The sequence below is a fragment of the Nerophis ophidion genome, linkage group LG17, assembly GCF_033978795.1.
Source record: "Nerophis ophidion isolate RoL-2023_Sa linkage group LG17, RoL_Noph_v1.0, whole genome shotgun sequence".
In the NCBI taxonomy this organism is placed as follows: domain Eukaryota; kingdom Metazoa; phylum Chordata; class Actinopteri; order Syngnathiformes; family Syngnathidae; genus Nerophis; species Nerophis ophidion.
In genome coordinates this window covers 26073310-26095351 of record NC_084627.1, presented here as the reverse complement: position 1 = coordinate 26095351, position 22042 = coordinate 26073310, and the positions used below count along the sequence as shown (strand labels likewise).

The window sequence follows — 22042 nt, the reverse complement described above, 5'->3', positions numbered from 1 at the left end:
ATTAGAACCATAACGAGCAACAATTAAACTGATTGAAAAAGACTGACGCTCAGCTTCTTGTAGATGGTCAATGGTGTATTTGCAACATGGTGAAGTCCAGGGAGTGGTCAAAGAAGTCAAGAGAGGAAGTAATTTCTCTTCATAAGAAAGGATATGGATATAAGAAAATAGCAAAGACATTACACATTCCAAGAGACACAGTTGGGAGCATAATTCGCAAGTTTAAAGCTAAAGGCACAGTGGAAACACTACCTAGGTGTGGTAGAAAGAGGATGCTGTGTGCAACTGCTGTCCGGTATTTGAAGCGTGCAGTGGTGAAAAACTCCCGGGTAACAGCTGAGAAACTACAACAGGACATTGCAGAGGGGGGAACGGAGGCTTCGTCCCAGACAATAAGGCGCGCACTACGAGATGAAGGCCTCCATGCCAGAACTCCCAGGCACAAGAAAATAGACTCCGGTATGCCAAAAATCATCTAGACAAACCCCAAAGGTTTTGGGAAACTGTTCTATGGAGTGATGAGACAAAAGTGGAACTCTTTGGGCCTATGAATCAACGTTATGTCTGGAGGAGAAAAAATGAAGCTTACAAAGAGAAGAACACCTTGCCTACTGTTAAGCATGGTGGGGGGTCAATCATGCTCTGGGGTTGTTTCTCTGCCTCAGGTACCGGGAATCTCCAGCGCATTCAAGGCATTATGAATTCTATTTCCTACCAGGATATATTAGCTGCCAATGTCATGAAGTCAGTGACGAAGCTGAGGCTTGGGAGAGGTTGGACCTTCCAACAGGACAACGATCCCAAGCATACCTCCAAATCAACACCAGAGTGGTTGCAGAAGAAGGGCTGGAAGACTCTGGAGTGGCCTTCACAGTCGCCAGACCTAAATCCTATAGAAAACCTGTGGTGGGACTTGAAGAAGGCAGTTGCAGCACGCAAGACCAAGAATATGAATGAACTGGAGGCCTTTGTCCAAGAGGAATGGGCTAAAATACCTGTAGATGGTTGCAAGAAGCTTGTGTCCGGTTATGTATCACGTTTGAAGGATGTAATTACTGCCAAAGGGTGTTCTACTAAGTACTAAAGATGCATGTAACTAGGGGGTTGAATCATTTTGTCAATGAGATATTAAGAAAAATGTCCTTTTCTGGTATTTTGTAAAATAAAGTGTTACAATTTAAGTTGCATTTGTCTATTTGACACATCTTTATTTGATAGATTAGATTAGATAGTACTTTATTTATTCCGTCAGGAGAGTTCCTTCAGGAAAATTAAAATTTTCAGCACAATCCCATTCAAGATCAAACATTACAGGGAGACAAAACAGGATCGCTGACGAGTCTGCCGGCTTCCAGCGCCTTAACAAAAAAGATGAGATACAGGCAAACAAGGGGGGGGGGAGATTAAATTAAAATAAAATAAAAAAATCAGTTTTAGCCTGGGCCCTGGAGAGGGGGTGCAGACTGAGGCCAAGGGAAAAAAACAACTCACAGCCATAGTACACATCCCTCTTACATGTGTGTAAGAGGAAAACATCAAAGAACACAGAGGACATTAAAGCAGCAGATAAAACCAGACACTTCTACGTACAGCTATGAATAAAAAGTAAAATAAACATATCCACTGTGGTGGCCTCTGCGGTGTTCCACTCCATCGTCCGCAGGGGTGGAGGGAGCATGGCCAGAGACAGGAGCAGACCCAACAAAGCAACCAAGACAGCCGACTCCACTCTTGGCCAGTGTCCAGTCCGCATGGATGAGTGAAGATACGACCAAGGTGACTGAGGTGTCCGACACCTGCTCACCCAGCCAAGACACCACGAAGCCTCTCCGTTCCAGCGCTCAGTGCCAGCTCCGCAGCCCTGTCCCCTCCTCCGCATCTCCTCCAGTCCCTCCAAACCGACTCCGGTGTAGCAGACACCCAGCAGCTGGTCTCCATGGCCAAAAGGCTCCCGGGAGGCAGATCCAGAAGTCCACAAAAAGCACAGCAGAGTTCACGAAAGTGCCACCCCTTTTCACACAGTCCCAAAGGGTCCCGGACCAAAAGACAAAAAAATATAACACATGAAAACAAGAGGGAAACACAAAAGGATGACACAAGAGCACAGAGCTCCTGCCTACAGCAGCCACTACAGCAGCGCCATCTTGGAAAAAAATAAAAATAATAATAATTATAATAAATAAATAAAAATATGACTATATTGCTAATAATATGACTATAAACAAAATACGGAATAAATGTCCAACTTGCTAAAACACCAAAATTGTGTGGGGGTTGAATAATTTTGATCACAACTGTACAAGACATATATTTATGTAGTTAATCAATATTATTAAGGATTTTTTCTTGATGCTCACAAATAGCACCAAAAATGTGGTCATCTGTGTCAAATAAGCACTTGTCTTTCCTGCACAACGACTAATTTTAGTTTCTGTCATGAAAATTGACAATGAAAATACGGTGGATTGGACCAACAATCACAATATTTATCAAGTACTTAACACGATGTTAGTTTATTTGCACAGCTAGGTTAGGTATAGCAACCACAGAAGAACACAAACTAATGCGATTTCTTGTCCTTCCTTTGTGTTTAGTTTTGCTCTCAAACACTACTAATATAGTAGAGAATAAACTCGATTGTATCACAAAAAGTTTCTAAAATAAAATGTTGAAACAAGAGAGGGTTCCAATCTTTTAATGACTGTTAAGTAGAGGAGACACGGGCATCAGCTTTATTTTTCAACTCAAATGTAAGCCAATGCGCTTGATCATCAATTAAGGTCCTTCGACAACCGCTATTTCTTCAAAATCTAAATATATGATTAAATAGACATTGCTCACCAAAACTGGATGTTGTGAAGAAATAGCCTGCCTAAAGCTGACGAAAAAGTCAAATTTGGGTTGCATTGAGGTCGCATTGCATTTAGACTGAAGTCACATTTAAAAGGAGAAATTCCAATTGGACTCAGGACTACCTCCTGATGTTGCCTAGATCTGATGCCAAAAGATCAATTTTGAAGCACTTCAGAGCGTTTAGACTGGCAAAAAAAATAAAAAATCAGATTTGTGTCACTAATTGGCGACAAAAATCAGATTTGGTGTGCAGTGTAAACGGAGCCGATGAAGGACCTTTCCTCTCTCTATTTGAACAACTGGATCAGCCAAGAACAAAACAGCAATACGGCATTTTTGGCTCAAACATTACACTCACGTTTACTTGTTTTAATGCTACGCTCAAACTGGATGACCATCATGCTAATTAAGCCGCCAAGAAGAATAATGGGTGTGACGTCATATGCAACCCAGCAATTACACCATTGACAAGTGGAAGTAGATGGATGGATGCAGTTGATGCACATGTTTGAGCGCCACTTGGGGATTGACTAAGACATGGACACACGACTCCATCTCTAGGGTCTACATATAGATTAACCCTTGGGGAACAAATAACTTACTAATAGTATTTTCAGTAAATATTTGCTGTATTTGTGACCATGTTTTGTTGTGTTAACATATTTCAGATTAATTCTCTTAAGGTTTTTTCACATTACATTTTAAAGTGTAGTTTTATTGTACAATTATTTCACAGGTGTACAAAACACTGGCAGTTACTTGACAATACCCCGAAACCAAACAGTAAATAAGTACCTTATTTTTCAAAAAGCATACATTTCCCCCCCCCAAATCAAACCCTAAACAAAAATACCAAACTTTTTTTATTTTTTTTATTTTAACCATTCGTATACCTACTGATCAAATGCTGTCACGTAATTTTATAAATTAGCAAAACATGCTCTCTTACTAATTTAAACCTGTAAAATTATCTGATCAAATGTTCTTCAAAAGGGTAAAAAAATACACGTTTGATATTTTTGTTTAACACTGAAGTTTGAGATATTTCAGCATAAAAAGTAAATAAAAATAATCAAATGTTGTTACGCCATTCAAAAACGTTGTTTGACTGTGAAGATAATCCCCAGAGTGTTAATAGAGCTGACGCAATAAAAACAAGTTAAAGGCAAAATATTGAGCCATCATGTGTTTTATTCTTCATTTTAACAATTGCCTTGTAAATGCATCTTCCTCGCATGAATGTTTGCATTTAGTTTATTCTGGTACACCCTATTGTCATACCATCCCCAAAACAAGTTATGTTAATTGTTTGTGTTTATTGAGGCACTGCAGGCTGTATGGCTCAGTGTGGCAGAATTAAAACCTAAAAAAAACAAAAAACATCTTAACTGGTTCTCGTTTCAAAAATAAATAGGTTTATATAAAGAAAACAAAAGGCTAGAAAAAGGAGAGGGATGATATACTTAAGAATGTACTGTACAGAAAATTATGAAATCTGGAAACATGTCTTAGTGGACTGTTCTACCTTAATGGCTAAGCTTGTTGTTCAATCCCCGAGCTGAAAAAGAGAAATGTCATGAAACAACAATTTAAAGTACACAAGTAATGGCGTGTACTTGTGTCACTCACATTGCTGGTGGCTTGGATGAAACAAATAAATCAGTCGAAAGCCATCTCTTGACTTTTACGCACACAACGTGCAACCTTTTTCTTAAAAACGCCCTTAGGATCGTCACGCCATTCTTTCTGCAATGTAAAACAGTTAGTACCCTTGTTATTTCATTTGAGGGGGTAAAAACAAATATATTTTTCGGACTATAAGCCGCTACTTTTTCCAACGCTTTGAATAGTGCAGCTTATAAAACGGTGCGGCTAATTTATGCATTTTCCTTCACCAATGATCATAATGTTTTGTATTCAACAAAAAATTTCCATCTAACACAGACAGAGAACCTGAAAAGGTGTTATTGTTTATGCTACGGTGCCATCTTTTAGACGAGTTTGCTCACTGTAGGTGCTGCGGCTTGAAAATGTGCTTCCTGTTTCGTGTCTTGAACCAAAACTACAATGCTGTAGAGTGCAAACAATTTCCTCATATTTGAGACTAAAAAAATTGTGCGACTAGAAAATATAAAACAGCAGCATTCCTGCAAATGTGGACTTCAACCCTTTCATTCTCATTTTGCTCTTAAAATAAATTCATAGGAAGTGGACCAAGTGATGTGATGTCAGTTATGTTACTTCACTGATTAGTACACGGCACGACCTGGTATGACTTGACTATAAAAAGCAGTGGGACAGAGCTGTTTGAAGTTTGCATTAGGTGTGTTACTGTTTTTTTTGGGGGAATTATTGTATTTTGTATTATTTGTGCACGCACACACGCACACAGAGACAGAGAGAGAACAATCTATACTGTAAAACAAAAATAAATGTGGGACAGGTTGAAAAGACCTTTCCCCCAAAACATCATAATTTACACACCAGCAAAAAAAATTCAATGGACTAGTCACATACAATACATACTACATACAGTAAGCATCCTTATCATAATTCACTTCAGACCAACCTAGTCTTCAATTGTTTTTTAAAAAAACAAAATGTAGTTCTATTTTGAATAGCGGGTGGCAGTGTATTCCAAAGAGAGTTTTATTTTAGTGAATATTACTTAGTTGAAGTTCTACATAAAATGGTAGGTAAAAGTCCTGACAGTGTTTTGTTAAGTATGTATATCATAAAAATAGACATACTTGTACATAAAATGCATATACAATGTTTACATTAAATATTGTCAAAATACTCTCTTTAAAAAAAGAGAAGATGAAGACAGTCATTCTTCTAAAAAAATTCTAAATGACCGTATTTTTCGGACTATAAATCGCAGTTTTTTGCATAGTTTGGCCGGGGCTACGACATATTCTCAGGAGCGACTTATGTGTGAAATTATTAACACATTACCGTAAAATATCAAATAATATTATTTATCTCATTCATATAAGAGACTAAACGTATAAGATTTCATGGGATTTATGGATTAGGAGTGACAGATTGTTTGGTAAAGGTATAGCATGTTCTATATGTTATAGTTATTTGAATGACTCTTACCTAGGTTAACATAACAGGCACCTTCTCAGTTGGTTATTTATGCCTCATATAACGTACACTTATTCAGCCTGTTGTTCACTATTCTTTATTTATTTTAAATTGCCTTTAAAATGTCTATTATTGGTGTTGGGTTTTATCAAATAAATTTCCCCAAAAAATGCGACTTATACTCCAGTGCGACTTATATATGTTTTTTTCCTTCTTTATTATGCATTTTCGTCAGGTGTGACTTATACTCCGAAAAATAAGGTAATACAATTTTATAAAAGGTATGAAAGACAAATTACACCCCAAATACTATTTGGTCAGTGCGGCTTGAATACCAGTTCGCTCTATAGCCCAGGAAAAAAAAACACAAACTCACCGCTGCGTCAACGTTGGCTGGGGAGTCCCCGTTAGGATCCGCCAACATGGAGATTACGCTGATCATTATAGTCTCCACAGTATGGATTGGCAGCCAGCGCTCCTCTGGCTTCTCATAGCCGTACTTGTCCTCTCCGGGTTCATGCAGTATGGATATGCATACATCACCGTTCTTCGCAACTAGCCCAAAAAAAACAACAGACAAAATATTACTGGCATGCATCCATAATCTAAAGTTAAAGTACCAATGATTGTCACACACATACTAGATGTGGCGAAATTATTTCCTGCATTTGACCCATCACCCTTTATCACCCCCAGGGAGGTGAGGGGAGCAGTGGGCAGCAGCGGTGCCGTGCCCGGGAATCATTTTTGGTGATTTAACCGCCAATTCCAACCCTTAATGCTGAGTGCCAAGCAGGGAGGTAACGGGTCCCATTTGTATAGTCTTTGGTATGACTCGGCCGGGGTTTGAACTCACGACCTACCGATCTCAGGGCGGACACTCTAACCACTAGGCCACTGAGTAAGCACAACATGCAAGTAAAGGCCATTGTATTGTGTGTTTTTTTGTGACAGCACTTTAGGGTAAATGTAATGGAAAATAAGTAAAGTGTGGTGAGAACCAGAGAACCAAAAATTTAACTTACGGACACATCTCTGTGCAACATGGCTGCAATAAGACTACTGTAGTGGTTTGGGCTGCTGTGTAGTTACCAAACCGTCGAGGCCACCATTGATCTTTGTATAGCTCTTTAGGTTGAGCACGTGACGTGCATTTCTTTGCCAAAACATACTCTGTAAGCACCCACTGCACATTTGACTATGTCTAGATGTATTAAAAACTTGTTAGCTTACCTTCGTCGTGAGCGAACAACAGCAATGAAAGAGCAACAGAGTGTTATTGGAACAGGAAATAAATCACTGTGTTCTAGTGATGTCAAAAGTATTGATACTTTGATACCAACACACAAAAAGTACCATCTTTGTTTATTTCAGTTTTGTTCGTAGCAAAGACTGTAGAACACATCAATTCTTGGCATGTGAGCACTGAGTCTGCGCTAAAAAAAGAACGCTTCCATAAGTGTTAAGAAGACAGCATAGAGACGAGACACTCTTCTGTCCTTTGGCAACACTTTGTCTTCCTGGTTAAACATGTAAACCAGCAATGTTCAAAATGTGGCCTGATGGCCATTTGTCAAACACAGCTCTTTTATGGACCTGTGGTACGTTGTAGAAATACTATCAACCAAAAAAACACACAGGTAAAATAAAGAAAAAAAGGCATAACATAATTTTAAAAAACTAAAGTGCTGATACTCATAAGAAATCAAAACACGAGTTGTTTTAAATATATTTGTTAGCCTATTTCATTACAAATAACATGACAATATCACAATACCACCACATTAAGAACAATATGTTTTGTACTTAAATATTTAAGGCTCCACGCAACTGAGGTCTGTTAAGCATGTAAGATAGTTGAATATTGTTATTTATGAGCAAATTTATATGCACACTATTCTATTTATATACCGGGAAGCTTTAGACAATTTCTCAGCGTCTCTGTTGGTTTCAACAAGTCAAATTTAAGACTTTTTTAAGACCATACTAATACAATTTAAAACCCATTTCACATCGATACTGGCAAAAAAGTACAAAAGACATGAAGGAAAATCGGAGGCTCGGAATTACTTGCCAAGTATATGGCTTTCTTCAAAGCTCTTTCACATTGCAACTGGAGTTACAGCAGACTGGGTCATGCTGGACCTCGGTGCTCCAGATCTTGATTTGAAACAATACTGGCTGATTGAAAGCCTTTGCTGCAGGCATTTTATGACTGCTTCATGTTTTTATGTTTTGCAATGGGATTTCAATGCCTTGATGCCCAATATTCCAAGTTTTTAAGTTTTCTTGCAGAAAGTGCAGTGTGCTTTATACATGTTTCTGGCTCGTTACACTTACCCATCATCTTATGCAAGTCATTTGGCTTTGCTGTGTGGGCTCTCAATAAGTTTTCTCCGCTGCTATGCTAAGCTGTAATAACACACTGCTGCGCGCGCATAGCAAACTAGCAGGTGGTGCTCGATAAACTCTGACAGCAGGCCAAATAGCCTACTTTAGTTCAGTTTTGTAGTTACGGTATAGCGTACTCAAAAATCGAAACACTTAATAGCAAGACTGAAGTTAATGCATGTTTTAAATAAAATAAATATATACATATTAAATATATTTTTAAGAAAAATATATGTAATATATATTTAAAATATATATTTATTTAAAACCTTTTATGAGATTTTAGGAAAATTTAATCATTCAAATTGTTGGATTTAAGACTTTATAAAATCCCGTGGATAACCTGGTTGGTGTTTTATTTTTTAATGTATTGTTGGGTTGTATATGACGCCACGTCCATTTTTCTTCTTTGTAGCTTAATTCACATGATGGTTAAGCCGCTTAAACATAGCATTAAAACAAGTGAAAGTGAGTGTAGAGTTTGAGCTGAAAATGCCTTATTGCTGTTCTGTTCTTGGGTGTTCCAGTTGTTCAAATAGAGAGATAGGAAAGAACTTTCATAGAGTCCCGAAAGAAGTGGTTCATAAAGGCAATAAAGTCAGGGGAAACACAAAATTGCATTGAAAGAAATAGCACAAAAATATTACTTTCATCATCTTGTGGAATACAATCGGAACACTTGTGTCTGCAGCAATCACTTTGTAAAATGTTTGTTTGAGAAACTTTCTGTGATGCAATCGAGTTTATTCTCTACTCTATTAGTAGTTTTTTGGAGCAGAACTAAACGTAAAAAAAGGACAAGAGATCGCATTAGTCAGTGTTATTTTGTGGTTGCTTTGCCTAAATATAACTACAAAGACCTGGTTGTGCAAATGAACAAACATCAAGTTAAGTCCTAGTGATAAATATTGTGATTGTCGGTCTAATGCATCATATATTTTGGTCGATTTTCATAACAGAAACTAAAAGCAATTAGTTGTTGTGCAGGAAAGACAAGTGTTTATTTGACACAAATAGAGTTAGACTAACTTTAATGATCCACAAGAGCAACATTATTGGTGCTATTTGTTAGCATCAAGAAATTATCCTTAAAAATATTGATAACCTAGATAAATAAATATCTGGTAGGCTCAACAACATACACTGAATCTTAATATCGCAAGCAAACATTGCTGAACAACAGATACATTTACAGTTAAATGAGACCAAATATCAACTTCACACCATAAAAACAACTGCAGACACGAATTGTATATGACCTGCTTCAATATTTGTAGCAGGACAGCTACTGCAAACAAACTAATCGCTTTTCACATTAACGTCACGTCCACAGCAACACAGCACTCGTTAATTAGTAACATTATCTTTCGCGGATTATTTTATAATTTGTGGACCCCTCCAGAATTATATAAATGATGTGCTTCCAATCTTGTTTTTTCTAAATTCGCCTAAATGTCAAATGAAGTGAGGACGTAGCGAGCAGTACCTTTCAAAAATTACTTTTCTTAAAAGTGCATAAATCCACTCCATCCCATTTTAAATATTTTTTTCTTTATCGCTTATAAATTTACCTCTAAACCTTGAAAAATACACCCAAATCTGCACTGATGCAGGTAAATAAACAGTAGCCAAATGGGACTGTAAACCATCTCCTAAAATCCAAAAATGCATCAAGGTCACCTGATTGCAACCCTGAAATAGTTAGCTCTTGGCAGTTGCTACTAAAATGTTAATTCTGTGCGAAAACAAATTTAAGCAGTGATCTATCTTAAATACTTGAAACATTGAAAGGGTTTTCAGTAAAGTAGTATTTTTTTTCAATATTTGTATTTTCTCAAAATTATGTTTTTGTTAGTATTTACAAACTCAGGGAATAATTCTAGTGACACACAAGGACTTTAGGGTAAAAACAATAGGATTTCAATAAATAGTAGATGGCTGGTTTTGCTTCTGTTTGTTCTGTTTGCGCAAACAATTATATGTAATAAAAGAGAATAAAGAATTAGTATTAAACATTGTGTTGATATTGTTAAACTGTCAATTGCACTCACCATGAATAAATTGAACATTTTACAGATAATACATGTGATCGGAAACGGCGACATAAAATCCTGATCGGAACATCCTTAGTTAAAATAATAAAAGACACAATTCCTCCTTTTCCACTTCCTCAAATATCTGGCGTCAAACAAGAGTGCGTAGTTTCAGACAGTTGCATTGTACAGAGTTTACTAATTTTTAATCTTTTATGGCAGTTCATAATGTTACCGTTACTCTGAAAAATAACCTGTATGGAGCTTTATGATGCAACATCAACCGTAGGTTCTACTGGAGTTGGTACACAGCTAACAAATGTGGACAAAAAACATCCTTCACAAATACAAACCATTTGGATGCCAGATTTCCGTGATGAACTTCATTTTTGGAGGCCTTAAAGGATAATCCCGGGGAAAGGCTAAAGTGGCTTTGAAGAACCCTCCTTCACTACAAAGAGCAAATATATGAGAAGTTATCAAATGAGTAAATCTAACTTTTTTTCCACTGTGACTGACAATGGCTGAGCATAGTTCACTTACAACAGTGTGTCTTGGGGTCCAATGACGACCACTTCCCACTGAAAGATGTCATTATCATCCACAAGGCCTGCAGAGAAGCCTTCCACTGGGTTCTTGTTCAACTCTGAAATGTAACATTTATATTGTTTAGAAAGTACACATCCATACAAGTAAATTAAGTGGAGCACACAGTAATTTAAATACCTATTTATATGACGTGAATAATTGGTATTCATTTATTGCTGTTTTGTTAAAGATTGAAAAAAGGAAGTGAACAACTGTGTTAGAATTTTTTCTAGACAGAAAAAGGGAGAAGGATTAAATAAGATCTGCTTCTTCCTACTTTTTTTCAGACATGTTGGGGTGAGATATATTCTTGTTCAACTCTGAAATGTAACAATTATGTGGTTTAGAAAATACACATGTATCACATATTCAGTAAATTATGTGGGTTTCCACACGAATGCAGCTGAGATAGGCTCCAGCGACCCCGCAACTCTGAAAGGGACAAGCGGTAGAAATATGGATGGATGGACACAGTAATTCAAATACCTAATTATATGAAGTGAATTGATAATCGTTTATTGCCGTTTTGTTAAAGATTGAAAAAAGGAAGTGAACAACTGTATTAAAAATATTTTCCAGGCAGAAGAGGGAGTGGGATTAAATAAGATCTGCTTTTTCATACTTATTTTCAGACATATTGAGGTGTGATCAATTCTTGCTCAACTCTGAAACGTAACAATTATATTGTTTAGAAAATACACATATATCACATTCAGTAAATTATGTGGACTTTTGCTTGAATGCAGCTGAGATAGGCTCCAGCACCCCCCACGAGTCCTAAAGGGACAAGTGGTAGAAAATTGATGGATAGACACAGTCATTTAAATACCTAACTATATGAAGTGAATTGATATTAATTTATTGCTGTTTTGTTAAAGATTAAAAAAGGAAGTGTGTTAGAATTTTTTCTAGACAGAATAGGGAGTAGGATTAAATTAGATCTGTTTCTTCCTACTCCCTTTCGGACATGTTGGGTTGAGATAAATTCTTGTTGAACTCTGAAACATAACAATTATATTGTTTGGAAAATACACATATATCACATATTCAGTAAATTACGTGGATTTCAACCCGAATGCAGCTGAGGAGCCCGAAATGGACAAGCGGTAGAAACTGGATGTATGGACACAGTAATTTAAATACCTAATTTTATGAAGTGAATTGATATTCATTTATTGCTGTTTTGTTAAAGATTAAAAAAGGAAGTATGTTAGACATTTTTCTAGACAGAAAAGTATTAAATAGGATCTGTTTCTTCCCACTCCTTTTCGGACATGTTGAGTTGAGATAAATTCTTGTTCAACTCTGAAACGTAACAATTATATTGTTTAGAAAGTACACATATATCACATATTCAGTAAACTCTGAAACATAACAATTATATTGTTTGGAAAATACACATATATCACATATTCAGTAAATTACGTGGATTTCCACCCGAATGCAGCTGACATAGGTTCCAGCACCCCCCGCGACCCCAAAGGGACAAGCAGTAGGAAATGGATAGATGGACACGGTAATTTACATACTTAATTATATGAAGTTAATCGATATTCATTTATTACTGTTTTGTTGAAACTTAAAATAGGAAGTGTGTTAGATTTTTTTCAAGACAGCAAAGGGAGTAGGATTAAATAAGACCGGCTTTTCCCTACTCCTTTTCGGACATGTTGGGGTGTGGAATTGTAAACATGTGATGTAAACATTGTTACAGTATAAATTCTAGATAAAACATCACAATATTATTTTATTATCATTACTAGTTTGTTGTTTTCTTTTATTTCCTGACAATGTCCGAAATAAACACAACACAAAAAAATGGCTTCAGAAGGCATTGCTTAAATTCCTGCCATGAACACAACACTGCTAACTAAATACATGCGACGACAGCAGTAAGTAACCACTTTGACTGACTACTGTACTTTGTCATTCTTATTTGTTTACCACTATTAATAAATATTGTATTTCATCTATTTCGACATAAAAGTGTCCTGGCTAAATGGGTCACTCTTGTTGTAGTAGCACACTTAGCTTACTTACCTGCTAATTGTTTACGTAGCAGCAAGGCGGACTGTTCCGTCATTTTCGTTTAAAAAAATACCACCTTTCCAACCCTACTAATTCAACTAAATATATCTTAATCACTGTCAGACCTCAGAGCCTGATAAATAAAACATTTGTCAACAAAAGCAGGAACAACGTCCACGTTTGTCCGTTCTCTTATGACGCCGACGACACGAGTTTAAAAAAACTCACAGGAAGCCAATGGCTTGGGAAATGGCCCTCATTTTAATCTTGCAGGCAAAATGTGACGCCTGTTTCTTGTCCAAATAAAATAACAAAAACACCAGGCTGATAGATATGTTATATAATTGTTATTATGAAGTATTGCTATGGTTTGAAAAGCCTACAATCTACGACAATGAATACATTCAACCTCCTGTAAGACAAAATGCGGGTCATAATAAAAACACGCTTACTATCTGGTTACACTTGCCTTGTATGGCAAAAGTGAGTCAAAAGCATAATTGAGTAAGTTACATGTACATGGTGTAATGCAGGGGTCTCAAACACAAGGCCCGCGGGCCATTTGCGGCCCGCAAGACGTTATTTTGCGGACCGCACCTCGATGAAAACATTTTATGTGAGTGCGGCCCGCAAGTTTTATATGAATGGCGCTTTACAGAGTCATACTTGTATATCCTTGATTTTTCGGGGAGACTCCCAATTTTCAGTGCCCCTCCAGGGGTAATCATCCTCCCAAATTTCCCCCTAACAGCAATATTAAGGGGGCGTCCTCTTAAAGCAGTACACACAGCGTGCCAGCCCAGCCACATGTTGTATTTGGCTTCTGTAGACGCAGTAAGGGACTGCAAGGCATACTTGATCAACAGCCATACAGGTCACACTGAGGGTGGCCGTATAAACAACTTTTACACTGTTACAAATATGCGCCACACTGTGAAGCCACACCAAACAAGAATGACAAACACATTTTGGGAGAACATCCGCACCGTAACACAACATAAACAGAACAAATACCCACAATCCCATGCAGCCCTAACTCTTACGGGCTACAATATACACCCCCACGTCCCCCAACCCCGCCCTCTATTTTAGCCAGGAAGATTCTGGGTATTTGTTATGTTGTGTTTATGTTGTGTTACGGTGCGGATGTTCTCCCAAAATGTGTTTGTCAATCTTGTTCAGTGTGGGTTCACAGTGTGGCGCATATTTGTAACAGTGATAAAGTTGTTTATACAGCCACCGTCATTGTGACCTGTTTGGCTGTTGATCAAGTATGTCTTGCAGTCACTTTCGTGGGTCTGCAGAAGCCTAATACAATATGTGACAGGGCCGGCACACTGTTTGTATGGTGGAAAAGCGGACGAGACGGCAAGTTGTAGAAAACGCTAAAGGCAATGCCGTCACGGCACGTCCCTACTATTGTTGCCCGGGTGAAAACCGGGAGAATAATCGCCCCGGGAGATTGTCGGGAGGGGCACTGATATTCGGGTGTTTCCCGGAAAGATCGCGAGAGTTGGCAAGTATGTTGCTAGAGGGGGACAGCCATTCAAATAAGGTGAATTCATTAAAAAGTGCATGTTAGATTTTTTTAAGAAAACTTTTCTTGCGGCCCAGCCTCACCCAGTTTCTGCATCCAGTGGCCCCCAGGTAAATTGGGTTTGAGACCCCTGGTGTAATGCAATAAATTCATTTTTGAAGTAATTGTTTTACATATAAGCTGTGCCATTACTCAGCAAATCCATTCTATTAAACACAATTAATAATTATGACGAGACATTTAAATTTTGTTTAATATGTAAGTACGGTAGATTTATATCTGGCCCCGATCTAATGTGGTCTACAGGGTGAAAATGTAACCTTATTGCATGTTTACAAAAAGTTTTCAGAAATTACAAACTGTATTTTTATGAATATTCAAGTTTATGTGTTATAATCAATTCTGTAGGTGAACATCTGTGTTGTTTGTTTTGAATCTGGACCTGAACTGATTGGGTATGCACGTAAAAATGGGTTGAATGTGAATGTATTGCATTTTAATGAAGAGAATAAAGGTTTCACAAATCACAAATTGTGTTTTTCTGAATCTTCCTGGTTTGGGGGATAATCTAATGCACATTTGAGAACTTTTAGTACAGTTGTTTTTCACTTGGACCTGAGCAATGTGGTATGCATCAGTGTTTATTAACCATAGTGAGCGTCCCCTAGAGGGCTGACAAAAACTGTTTGTTTCTCAGGAAGCGGTATTTAGCTGTAATACACTTTTCCACCACTTGTGGCCGTAGTGGTCATCTCTAAAAGAAGAAGTCTGGAGCTTAAGTCAGAGAAGTTTCTTGACTTCAGTGATTAAGCCGTAATTGTATTTCCACTTTAATTTTATTGCCAAATTAGTTAAGATTTTAACCATTGGAATCATACCTCAGCCTTCCCGGTAAGGTTTATTCAGGTGTACTGGAGAGGAGGCTACGCCGGATAGTCGAACGTCGGATTCAGGAGGAACAGTGTGGTTTTCGTCCTGGTCGTGGAACTGTGGACGGGCTCTATACTCTCAGCAGGGTTCTCGAGGGTGCATGGGAGTTTGCCACACTAGTCTACATGTGTTTTGTGGACCTGGATAAAGCATTCGACCGTGTCCCTCGGGAAGTCCTCTGGGGAGTGCTCAGAGTGCTCCCTGTATGATCAGTGTCAGAGCTTGGTCCGCATTGCTGGCAGTAAGTCGGACATGTTTCCAGTGAGTGTTGGACTCCGCCAAGGCTGTCCTTTGTCACAGATTTTGTTCATAACTTTTATGGACAGAATTTCTAGGAGCAGTCAAGGCGTTGAGGGGTTCCGGTTTGGTGGCCGCGGGATTAGGTCTCTGCTTTTTGCAGATGATGTGGTCCCAAAGCTTCATCTGGCCGGGATCTTCAGCTCTCACTGGATCGGTTCGCAGCCGAGTGTGAAGCGACCGGAACGAGAATCAGCACCTCCAAGTCCGAGTCCATGGTTCTCTCCCGGAAAAGGATGGAGTTCCATCTCCGGGTTGGGGAGGAGACCCTGCTCCAAGTGGAGGAATTCAAGTACCTAGGAGTCTTGTTCACGAGTGGGGGAAGAGTGGATCGTGAGATCGACAGGCAGATCGGTGCGGACCCATGTCTTCAGTAATGCGAACGTTGTATCGATCCGTTGAAGTGAAGAAGGAGATGAGCCGGAAGGCAAAGCTCTCAATTTACCGGTCGATCTACGTTCCCATCCTCACCTATCGTCATGAGCTTTGGGTCATGACCGAAAGGATAAGATCACGGGTACAAGCGGCCGAAATGAGTTTCGTCCGCCGGGTGGCGGGGCTCTCCCTTAGAGATAGGGTGAGAAGCTCTGCCATCCGGGAAGAACTCAAAGTAAAGCCGCTGCTCCTCCACATCGAGAGGAGCCACATGAGGTGGCTCGGGCATCTGGTCAGGATGCCACCCGAACGCTTCCCTAGGGAGGTGTTTAGGGCACGTCCAACCGGTAGGAGGCCACGGGGAAGACCCAGGACACGTTGGGAAGACTATGTCTCCCGGCTGGCCTGGGAACACCTCAGGATCCCCCGGGAAGAGCTAGACGAAGTGGCTGGGGAGAGGGAAGTCTGGGCTTCCCTGCTTAGGCTGCTGCCCTCGCGACCCGACCTCGGATAAGCGGAAGATGATGGATGGATGGATGGATGGAATCATGTCTATTGTTTAAAAATATCCAGGAGACTGCATTGAAATGGTAATGATGTTGTATTATGCCAAAGTAGCCTAGTTATCTGCTTTTTTATGCTGTTTTTTAAGACCCGTGTCACGTGAATTCAAACTTGACACCTTATTGGCTGGTTCTGAGACAGGATCGATAGCTTCAGTCTTAATTTACCAGAAATGAGTTTTGCTTTTTGAAACAGCAAATTTTTCGACATTGAATTTATTTTGGCACCTATTTAATCTTTTTTTACACAACACTTTTAAACACTGACATTTTTTCCACTGAATTTTAAAATATTGATTTTTTTAATGAAATTGTCAGCATAATTTGATTTAAAAAAAATTGTGTTCAAAAATTGAAACGTAAAAAATTCAGTTACATAAGAAATTCAGTATTAATAAGTTACAAATCGACCTTCATAGCCATCCATGGTGTTTCTACTCGTATAGATTCTTCATTCATCGCTCCAAGCAACGTTTGTATGTTTTACAATATAACTAATACTATTCATATTTACTAAACCCTCCCATGTGCAATGTCTGTCACAGTGTTTTCATGCATAATTGTACGCGCTACCGTAATGTAATGAATCAGTGTCGTTAGCATTATGTAATATGTTATCACGCAGTGAAGGGCAAGCTACTTGAAAAATGTAGAAAGCTAAGCTACAAGTTAATCTCGATCAAAATGTAGCTATGCTATAAGGGAAGATATCCCCAGAGAATCGTAGCAAGCTGCACGGAAAAAGTAGCTTGCTACATCAAAGTTACATTAATGCATTTATATATATAGGCCCACATGTATAATATCAGTGTTAATGTAACCAAAAGTGTACAAATAGACCCAACAAAGATCCATTACTATTAACTATATGTCATTTAGCTGGGGTCACCCTACAACTACCTCCAAGGGTTCTCACACCCCACTGTATGCACTTATTTAGTTTGCCTTTTCTTTGGCCCACCCCTATAATGTTATTCATTTTCTCATCTTACGGTAAAAAACAGCATCGATCTATATCTTGACAAAAAACGATGACTTGTGTGTTATTTGGGAACAATGGTCATGTGTAGAGATGTCCGATAATGGCTTTTTTGCTGATATCCGATATTCCGATATTGTCCAACTCTTAATTACCGATTCCGATATCAACTGATACGGATACATACAGTCGTGGAATTAACACATTATTATGCCTAATTTTGTTGTGATGCCCCGCTGGATGCATTAAACAAAATAAATCAACTCAAGTTATGGAAAAAAATGCCCACATGGCACTGCCATATTTATTATTGAAATCACAAAGTGCATATATTTTTTAACATGCCTCAAAACGGCAGCTTGGAATTTGGGACATGCTCTCCCTTAGAGAGCATGAGGAGATTGAGGTGGGTGGGGGGTGGGGGGGGGAGGGGCAGAGTTGAGGTGGGGTGACAAAAATAGTATAATTGTGTGAATTCACACAAAGCATTTTCGTTCTTCTTCTTCTCCTCCAGATTTTGGCGTGCTCTACCTTCCACATATTTCATTCGTTTTAAACCGTTCCAACTTCAAACTGTTCAGCCTATTCGGGAACGGCGGTCTGGTAGAAAATGGATGGATGCATTAAGTTGAGTTCAAAGTTGTACTGCAAATCATAACTATTATCAACTGTTCCCAAACAACACACATGTCATTGCTTTTATATCAAGATCTAGATAGATGATGTTTTTATTTACTGTAGGCAGATTCAACGAATAATATTATAGGGGTGGTCCAAAGAAAAGACAAAATCTGCTAAATGACAGTTAGTTAATATCATTGGACACTTATTGGGTCCTTTAAGTTCCATATGTACACTTTCAGTTACATTAATATGAATACCTCTATGAGAACTTAAAATGTAGGCTTTGGGGAGGAATTTCATTTTGTTTGACTCTGTTGGGAATATTGTTGTGACACTTGTGATTAAGGGCTGTATAATAATCTTTGATTGATTGATTGACTAGACCAGAGGTCCCCAAACTACGGCCCGCGGGCCAGATACGGCCCGCCAGCGTCCAAAATCCGGCCCGCGGGTAGTACCAAGTTAAAAAAAATAAATTAATGTTTATTTATTTATTTTTTAATTATTGTTTTTTTAATCTGTTCTTGTTCACCCATCCATGATTCAATTTTCTACCGCTTGTTACTGAGTCTCCTAGGCAGATACGGCATGCCAGCATCCAAAATGCAGAGAATAATTTCACCACACCTCTTGTGTGTGACAGTCATTGGTACTTTAACTTTAACTTTTAGAATCCGGCCCATGGAGTGTCCCGACTAAAAAAAAAAAAAAGATGTTCTTGATTTTTTAAATTATATATTTTTTTAATCAGTTCCTTTTCGCCCACTCATGAATTCATTTTCTACCGCTTGTTACTACCGCCAATACAGTGACTCAAAGAGGAACGATCCGTTAGGTTCACCAGGATACGTACCTCCTCCCCCACCTCCAACCACGCAGTTTGACAGCTGCCCTCCTCGACTGAGCGAGGTAAGAGCAGTGGTCAAGAATGCGAGGTCAGCATCAGCTCCTGGGCCTAACGGAATCCCCTACAAGCTATACAAGAACTACCCCCAAGTGCTGAAATGCTTGTGGAAGCTAATGAGCACAGCATGGAAGAAACTACTCATTCCGTCGGAGTGGCAGAGAGCTGTGGCGGTGTTTATTCCGAAGGAACAGGATTCCCATAACATCAACCAATTCAGGAGTATTGCTCTTTTGCATGTCGAGGGAAAGATCTTCTTTGCAGTCATGGCCAAGAGACTAACATCTTATCTCACAGCAAATGGCTATATTGACACCAGCTGCCAGAAAGCAGGACTACCAGGTTTTCCAGGATGCGTGGAGCATTCTTCTATGATTTGGGCACAGATCCAGAGGGCCAAGCAGGAGAAGAACGACCTCCATGTGGTGTGGCTTGACCTTGCCTACGCTTATGGTTCTGTCCCTCACAAACTCATCCAGTTTGCATTGGAATTCTTCCACGTCCCTGTTTCCATCATCAACCTGGTAACCAGCTACTTCAGGGACTTTCAGATGTGTTTTAGCCTCCAAGATTTTACAACAGGATGGCAGCGTCTGGAAGTAGGCATAGCCATGGGGTGTTCCATCTCCCCAGTCCTCTTTGTCGCAGCTTTCGAAATCATCCTCCGTGGAGCCCGTCAGACTGTAGGTGGGATGAGGCTGCAGACAGGGCAGAGGCTTCCACCACTCCGAAGCTACATGGATGATGTCACTGTGGTGCTGCAAACAGCCCCATGCATGAGAAGGTGTCTGAAGAGGCTGGATGAGCTAGTGACATGGGCACGGATGAAGATAAAACCCTCCAAGTCACGAAGCCTCTCATTGCGCAAAGGCACCAGGAACGACAAAACCATCTTTGTTGCAGGAGGTGAGCAAATCCCTCTACTGGTCAACCACTCCATCCAAAGCCTGGGGAGGCAGTACAATGCGGACCTGTCGGACAAGCACGCAGGCAAGGCAGCACGGAAACAACTCTCAGAAGGCCTAGCGAGCATCAACAAGAGCCAGCTCCCCGGAAAGTACAAGTTGTGGTGCTACAAATTCACACTGTATTAAAGGGTTATGTGGCCACTGAAGATGTGTGAGATTCCATCCTCAACAGCCAACGGGTTGGACAGAGTAGCAAACTCCTACATCCGAAAGTGGCTGGGCCTACCGCGTTGCTTCTCCGACACTGGCTTGTTTGGGGCAACTTTACTGCATCTTCCGATTCAGTCCATCGCCCTGGGCTACAAGCAGGAGAAGGCCAGATTGGTTCTCGAGCTGGAAGAATCCTCAGATCCTACAGTGAGGAATGAACAGGTACCAATCCGAACAGGCCGGAAGTGACAAGCAGGGCCAGAGGTTGCCAAAGCCATTGGCAGGCTCCAACACCAGGAGATAGTTGGCAGGGTGAAAGTAGGAAGAGCGGGGCTTGGCTGGGGAGATTCTCCACGCCTTTGGTCCAAGGCCACAAAGAGGGAACGCAGAGCCATGGTTGTGGAGGAGGTCTCAAGGGCAAACTAGGAGCAATATACCATCAAGGCCGTGTCTCAAGGTCGCCAAGGAAGATGGACCACTTGGGAAGGTACCCTCAGCAGACCCATCAGCTGGGCCGACCTATGGAAGATGCCCCAAGCCAGACTCAGCTTCCTACTCAGGGCAACTTATGACACCTTGCCATGCCCCAGAAACCTCCACCAGTGGTACGGCCAGGAGGAGAGCTGTCCCCTGTGTGGTGCTCCCAACGCCAGCCTGCAGCACTTGCTATCAGGCTGCAAGATCGGGCTGACACAGGGTCGCTTCGGATGGCGGCATGATCAAGTCCTGAAGAAACTGGCAGAAATCCTGAAGAGCAGTAGACGAGAGGCCAACAGCCAACCTATAGCCAAGCAACGTTCTGTCATGTTTGTGAGGCCAGGGGAAGGCAAAGGAGACACCAGCCGAAGAGGCCCCCGCAGTGTCCTCTCTCTGGCAAGGGACTGGAGTATGAGGGGCTGACATTGGCAAACAGCTCCAAATCCCCCCGTGAGATCACCACCACTTCACTCCGCCCAGACATTGTGCTGTGGTCTGCTGTTACCAAGTCTGCCATGCTGGTCGAGCTTACCATCCCCTCGAAGGAGGGAATCCAGGCAGCATACGAGCGCAAAGCAGCCAAGTATGCAGATCTGGCTGCTGAGTGCAGAGAGGCAGGCTGGTCCACTACCATCTACCCTGTGGAAGTAGGCTGTCGAGGCTTCGTCGGTACATCAACCATAAGGCTGCTCCGAGATGTGGGATTGACTGTGGCTAAGCTCCAAAGGGAAACAAAGGCCCTTGCTGAGGAAGCAGAAAAGGGAAGTTTCTGGTTGTGGCTGAGGAGGAGAGATAAGTACTGGGGGTCGAGGCAATAAGATGGGTCAACTGCAGGGGGTGGCAGGGAGATGTCCCTGCCAACGTTCCGCCACCAGGAGGCGTTCCGGGGTTAAAGAGAGCGAAACTCCAACTAGCGGTGGTCCCCGGCTGATGACCCTGCAGCTGACCCAAGGCGCTGTAGGAGGCGCGTCAGGCATACTTGCCCAGCAGAAACAACACCATATCTGTACAATCAATCTGGGTTTCCTAAGAAGATACGGCACCCCAGCGTCCAAAATCCGGCCTGCGGGTAGTCCCGACTAAAAAAAAAAAACAACGTATATTTTTAATTTTTATTATTATTATTATTATTTGTTTTAATCTGTCCCTTTTCGCCCATTCATAAATTCATTTTCTACCGCTTGTTACTGGGTCTCCTAAGAAGATACGGCACCCCAGCATCCAAAATCCGGCCCGCTGGTAATCCCGACAA

The 22042-nt window shown here is 40.4% G+C and overlaps 1 protein-coding gene across 1 annotated transcript; it reads right to left on the bottom strand.

The window, feature by feature from the left end:
* Window positions 1-4024: 4024 nt before the first annotated feature.
* Window positions 4025-13218, bottom strand: LOC133536281 (ubiquitin-conjugating enzyme E2 G1-like). Its single transcript, XM_061876690.1, has 6 exons — window positions 12999-13218; window positions 10914-11016; window positions 10724-10821; window positions 6323-6501; window positions 4483-4599; window positions 4025-4411 (listed from the first exon to the last, which is right to left on the bottom strand). The coding sequence occupies exons 1-5, from the start codon at window positions 13039-13041 to the stop codon at window positions 4513-4515; spliced, it is 510 nt and encodes a 169-aa protein (XP_061732674.1). The 5' UTR covers window positions 13042-13218; the 3' UTR covers window positions 4025-4411; window positions 4483-4512.
* Between the last annotated feature and the right edge of the window lie 8824 nt (window positions 13219-22042).